The sequence below is a fragment of the Mus caroli genome, unplaced genomic scaffold (assembly GCF_978045245.1).
Source record: "Mus caroli unplaced genomic scaffold, Mus_caroli_1 scaffold_9, whole genome shotgun sequence".
NCBI classification, from domain to species: domain Eukaryota; kingdom Metazoa; phylum Chordata; class Mammalia; order Rodentia; family Muridae; genus Mus; species Mus caroli.
In genome coordinates this window covers 126605650-126611681 of record NW_028227264.1, presented here as the reverse complement: position 1 = coordinate 126611681, position 6032 = coordinate 126605650, and the positions used below count along the sequence as shown (strand labels likewise).

Sequence of the window (6032 nt, the reverse complement as noted above, 5' to 3'; positions counted from 1 at the left end):
GTACATAGCAAGACTCTGTCTCAAAAAGAACAAGAGCTAAAAGCCCAGGAGACTAGTCATTACTCTCCTCGGAAAGCACACATGGCCAGGTAGAGACGCAGCCAGGTGCAGACCAGATGCAGTCACTTAGCTTAGAGCATCAAGCACCACAGGATCAGGGGCGAATCCCTCCCCAGGCTGCCTGGGGTTGGTAGTTAACCCGTGAGTTGGCACTTTAAGGATGTGTTAAAATCTGAAGGCATCGGATCCTGAGGAGTGATCAGGAGAGGCACTGAGCAGGAAGGAGAAAGGATGGTGGTTCTGGGATGCCTGCTGAGTCAGGCCAACTACACATAGGTCAGGGCCTGCTTCCTGGAGTTTGCTCGGTCAGACAGGCTTCCAAGGAGAGTGTGCCTCTTGTGTATCACAAAGACCCCGTCCTGTCTTGAGACGATGTTGGCTGTCTTCTGCATGGTTATCTATCTACAAACTGTAGATTGATGCTCCTCTCAGGGACCAGGACAGTCCGGGTCATGGGCTTGATAGGAAGAGCACCTGGCTCAGGTAGCACCTCAAAATGGGTCAAGATCTGAAAATGGGGGGGGGGGGGGAGAAAGTTGTCATTGTGGGTGGGTCTAAAATGGTACCTTAATTGGTAAAGAACATTAGAGTGGCCACTGTTGGAATGGCATCTGTAGCCACTAAGGGACTTCTTGGTCAGTGAGGGCAGGGCGTTGTGGGAGGGAAAATGATAGTCCAAATATCTTTGTTGATGTTCCAGACCTAAGTGGGACTGTCAGTCTGCTGAGTCTTCTATGTTTTGTTATGTTTGTCAGAGGTCAAGATCACCCACGTTTATTGGGCCTTTCCAGACAGGAAACGGTATAAGTTCTAGATCACTCACCTGGGACAAAGCTATTTGTAGCTCCAGCTCTGCCAAGCGTCTCCCGATGCAGCTCCGTTTGCCAAAGCCGAAAGGAAGAGATGCAAATGGGTGGGGGGTCGGACCCTCCCCCAGCCAGCGAGCTGGATTAAAAGAGTTGGGGTCTGGAAACTGTGCGGGGTCCCTTGAAGTGGCATAGTGACACAGGGAGACCAGCGTCTGGTGGGAAAGGAAGACAGACTTGTCAGTTTGGTAGCTGAGTTTCGTGTCCACACTTGCAGTTCCAGCCCTCAGAAAACTGAAGCAGGAAGAGAGAGAGTTCAAGGCCAACCTGGGCTGTATAGCAAGACTCTATCTCAACACCGTACCCCTCCCCGCAGAGGGATCGGAGTTTTCAGTCTGAGCCCAAGAATGCAGAAGGGTGGGGAATGTGAAGAAGAGGATCTGCAAACCAGTTTAAAAGTGGGCCTTGGAGCTGGGCATGGTGGCGCACGCCTTTAATCCCAGCACTTGGGAGGCAGAGGAAGGCGGATTTCTGAGTTCAAGGCCACCCTGGTCTACAGAGTGAGTTCCAGGACAGCCAGGGCTACACAGAGAAACCCTGTCTTGAAAAACAAAAACAAAAAGTGGGCCTTGGTTGGTGGTAAGGACCTCCCTCTACTACTCCCATTATACTGGGGGGAAGGGGGGCTGGAAAGGCTACCGGAGTGTTTGAGAATGACTTGTGCCCAAAGCAGTAAGGAATGGCTTAGCAGAAAGATTTACTCACATCCTGGGGAATTACATAGTTTCCTACACGGATGTCTCTGTCTGGGACTCGGGAATTCCCAGGTACCACAGGGTACAATCTAGGTCATGAAACAGAAAATGGATTCAGCAGGGTGAGGCTGGGGAACACAGTGCCTCCAGTCACCTTGTCTCCAGCTTCCAAATGCAGGAGTAGGGGGCCAGTTTTCTCTCCTCCCTCCCCCCAACCCCCTTCCACACACTGCCAGCTTCTTCTGCTCCCCCCTAACATTTTATCTACTTCCTGCTTTCCTTCCCCCATCACCTCAACACTTCTTTGATCACAGCCTTTAACAGGGGCAGCTGGGACAGAGCAGTGCCATGGGGGTGGGCACAGGAGCCACTGGTCCTAGCAGCTGTGATCTCAGAGTGGAGTGCAGTCTGGACATCGGGGTGTCGGGAGAGCTCATAGAGTGTCCAGGAGAGCGTGTTGGATACCTGAGGGAACAGGTGAGATCATCTGAGCTGTTAGACATGGGGACCCCAGTGAAGGGGGGTAGGTAGCATAGGGAGGGAGTGGTCGGGGACCAAGGAATTACTAAGGCTAAACCTTCATCCCTGAATCAGAAAAGTGGCCCTAGAGTTCTCGGGATGGGGGGGGGGTGAGCACGGGAGGTGGTGGGGGTGGGGGGATGGGACAGGGATGGACAAGGACACTGCACTCTGGAAATGGCACTCGCATTATAAAGAGAACCTCACCGTGTCCACTCCAGCCAGAAGTAGCTCTGTCACATTCCCCACTATGGACTGGACAGACACCTTTTCCCGAAAAAGGAAGTGGGTTAAGTGATGCCCAGACGGCACATCCTCCTCAGGCTTTCCCTGGTTCCTCACCGCAGCTTCGCCTTCTCGCAGCTCCACGTGCCTCTGGGCTGAGAAGGAAGGCAGGCTGCCTCACTGCTCCAGTGCAGTATTGATACCCAGTCCCCTCCCCCGGGCCTTACCAAAGGCAAACATCTGATCCCAGTCTCGGCAGAGGCGGGCCCAGGGTCCAGGTATAAGGCGGTGCAACCAGTTGGGCATCGCCATGGTCAAGAGTGTAGATACAAATACTGAGCCCACTGCGTGTATGAAGGTTTCTGTGTCAGGAGGGACTTCAGTCTCTAGGCAGCCCAGGCGCGATCCCAGCAGCACCGCGCCTATACCTGGCCAGGAGGGGGCACAGTCACACATCAGCCGTCTAGGACCCTGAACTATCTACACAGGTCCTTAACTCTGCTTTAGGACTCACTTTCTAGGCCAAATTTGTAAAACTCTCCCGCCACGTCCAGAACTAGGCCGGGTAGCCCAGAGCCACGTCCCCGCTGGCGCCTTAGTCGACGCACAAGGTCACAGACCACGTTGTCCAGAGTTCCAGCATAGCCCGCGGCTGCTTGTGGCCGGAGGAGTAGCGGGGCCAGAAGACTTCGGAGCCTCTGCCATTCTTCACCATCCCTGCCCAGGTGCAGAGAGGGACATTAGGGATGTGAGCGTGTGTGGAGAAGGCTAGGGTGACCAGGAGTATTATGTCTGCCCTCTCCGGGTGTAGAAATCACCCTGACCTCACCAATCTCTCATCTTTACTCACTTCCTGCTCAGGGATGGGAGTGGGTTCCATGGTAAACTGAATCACAGATGCTCACGTTCCAGCCAAATGCTGGTGCCCTCGCCTCTCTCGTGGAATCTGGCCCCAAACATGCAGGGAGGGGTGAGGAATCGGCTCTACCTGCGTTCGGACTGGAGTATAGACTGGAGAACCGGGGAAATGCCAGAAGATTGGTGGAAACTTCCGACCTCCCTCCAAGCCCAACTTGGCTGTGGGAGTCCTGGCAGGAATAAGGTACTCAGGGGTCGACTCACGCCGTTAGCAATCCGCAAGCACGCTGGTGGCGGCGACGGTGCTCTGCCCATGATGAGAAACTACAGCGCTCTGGACAGTGACTTTCTTGTCGCAGGAGCTGCTCCACAAGTGTAGGGTCAGCAACGTAAACTGTGCGAAGTGTCCCAAAGCTGCCAGACCATATTGGCCCGTACCGCGCAGCGCCATGCACCTGAGAGAATCAGCGCATTTGAATACCTGGGCGGGTGAATTTCAGTTTGGCTTGTGCCAGGGCCAAGGGTGTTGGCTAGGCTTGGGAAAAGGGAGCTTTTTCAGTGCCGGGCTAGCGTAGGGCCCCCAAGTGGCAAACTTTTTCTCCCATCCCATGAAAGTTTGAGAGAGAATGGCAAAACAGAGTTTTGCTGAAGTAGACATTTAGCACTTCTCTTTAGTTATCTGGCTCTAGCCTAGGGGGAGCAGTTCCTTCAGGGCTCTTCTCCTAACTGTACCTCAAGAGGAGCCTCTAGTGAAAGAAAAGGAGCATGTAGCTTTAAGCTTCATCTGCAGGATAGCACAGCGCTCTCCCTCCTTCAGCACGCTTGTCCTGGATCTGCAGGGTTTACTGTGTATGAAGCGACAGTACATCCCTTTGCCGGGAGTTAGGTATAGACTCCGGGGGCAGTGGAACCTTCTATGGTCCCAGCGTGAGTTTTTCATAATCCACAGGTCTCCACCCTCACTGACCCTCCTTCCTGTGTTCTTCACCGTGGTCCTTTCTGCCATTAAAGCCGGCTCTCCCTGCTCAGTCCTACCAAGGGCAAGGACTGCCCCCTTACCTGCAGTTCATGTAGCCTGGACAGCCCCCCTTTGCAGAAGAGTTCAGCCAGGAAGCTGAGTGTAGAGGGCCCAGGGATGTCAGACAAGCTGCGGAGAACCGAGTCACTGCCTCTGGAGCCCAGCGAGGCATCCAGCTGTGGAGGCAGGTGGATTCTGTGATAAACTCTGGAGGCGAGCTTGACTGCCTGGGTCATGTCTGTGTTTGGGGAGTCTGCTCGAGAGCACTTTTCCAGAGCATCTTCTGCACTTGCCTGAACCCATATATACCCTTGGTCCTGGAGATGAAGACGCCCCTCTCCAAGCTCTTCAGCCAATCCCTTTGCAAGTGGTCTGTGTAGCTCAGCACCCAGAACAGTAGGCAGGGCTAGGGCTGACTCTCTGGCTTTTGGGTCTCCTGTGGCAACAGCTCCACACCAGATGTCTTGTGCTCCTCTTGTATTAATGCCCTGGTCCAGCAGCAGCCTAAAGGTCTTCCTGGGAAAGGTTGTGTCTCTGGAGTTCAGGAGCCAGAGCCTGATGGATTTCCCATTTTCCTGGGGAGCTGAGTCCCTCAGGCCCATTCCTGGAAATTGTCAGCCCCTGAATGGAAACTAGGTGGAAGGTGCAGTTTCAGCTGTTCCCATATTCTTGGGTTGTCTTTTTTGCTGTGGAGATAGGTTCACCTGCGCTGGCCACGCCTCTCACCTCCTATGCATGTAACACCATGGAAAGATGGTACATGGCCACCTTTACCTTTTATCTATTTGTATTTTAGAGTCACTGGGTGTTTTTTTGTTTGTTTGTTTTTCCCAGACAGGGTTTCTCTGTGTAGCCCTGGCTGGCCTTGAACTCAGAAATCCACCTGCCTCTGCCTCCCAAGTGCTGGGATTAAAGGCGTGCACTACCATGCCCGGCGTTAGATTCAGTGTTTATATGCACAATTTGCCTTTTTTTTTTTTTTAAAGATTTATTATAAGTACACTGTAGCTGTCTTCAGACACACCAGAAGAGGGTGTCAGATCTCATTACAGATAGTTGTGAGCCACCATGTGGTTGCTGGGATTTGAGCTGAGGACCTTCAGAAGAGCAGTCAGTGCTCTTGACTGCAGAGCCATGATTTGCCTTTATACATGTGTACTTGTGTGCTCTGGTGCCTGTGAAGTCAGAAGAGGGAGCTGATAGCCTGCATCTGGAATTATGGTGGGTGTGAGCCTGGGAACTGAACCCAGGTTCTCTACAAGAACTCTTTAACTGTTGAGCCACAGGTTGTCTTTTTCCTTTTAAAGACTTTAAACTATGTGTTCACATATTGGGGATGTGTGTGTGTGCACTCACATGAGTGCAGCTGCCCAGAACCCAAGACACTGGATCTCCTGGAAGTGGATTTACAAGAAGTGAGTCACCCACCTTGGGTGCTAGGAACTGAATTGGGGTTTTCTGGAAGACTGAGTACTCTCATCCACCGAGGCATCTCTCCAGACTCCATCTTTGTTTCTTGGGGAAGGAAGTCTCTTAGCTCAAGGGGACCCCCCTCTTTGCAGACATGGGATTAGGGTTTGAGGAACAGAAATGAAGGAGTGTCTCAGTAAGATGGCTCCGCAGGTAAATGCGCCTCCCACTGAGCCTGATGATCTGAGTTTGGTCCCAGGGACCCACACAGTGAGAGATGAAAGCCGACCCTACTGAATCGTCCTTGTACCAGCATATGAGCATATACCCTCACTCCTACACACCTGGAGACCCTGTCTCTGGACTGAATGAAAGTCAAGG

The 6032-nt window shown here is 52.8% G+C and overlaps 1 protein-coding gene across 1 annotated transcript; it reads right to left on the bottom strand.

The window, feature by feature from the left end:
* Positions 1 to 242: 242 nt before the first annotated feature.
* Positions 243 to 4525, bottom strand: Cyp27b1 (cytochrome P450 family 27 subfamily B member 1). The gene is made up of 9 exons (XM_021175201.3): positions 4283 to 4525; positions 3488 to 3678; positions 2880 to 3082; positions 2593 to 2793; positions 2348 to 2520; positions 1914 to 2086; positions 1632 to 1710; positions 884 to 1081; positions 243 to 568 (listed from the first exon to the last, which is right to left on the bottom strand). The coding sequence occupies exons 1-9, from the start codon at positions 4475 to 4477 to the stop codon at positions 455 to 457; spliced, it is 1527 nt and encodes a 508-aa protein (XP_021030860.1). The 5' UTR covers positions 4478 to 4525; the 3' UTR covers positions 243 to 454.
* Positions 4526 to 6032: the final 1507 nt, after the last annotated feature.

What these genes read in the sequence shown, in the direction of transcription:
- Cyp27b1 (XM_021175201.3), bottom strand. Translation starts at nt 4,477, where the DNA reads ATGACCCAGGCAGTCAAGCTCGCCTCCAGAGTTTATCACAGAATCCAC. An exon ending in CCAGGCTACATGAACTGCAG is followed by an intron (nt 3,679 to 4,282) that starts GTAAGGGGGCAG and finishes TGATTCTCTCAG; the next exon opens with GTGCATGGCGCTGCGCGGTA. An exon ending in GGATCAGATGTTTGCCTTTG is followed by an intron (nt 2,521 to 2,592) that starts GTAAGGCCCGGG and finishes CTTCCTTCTCAG; the next exon opens with CCCAGAGGCACGTGGAGCTG.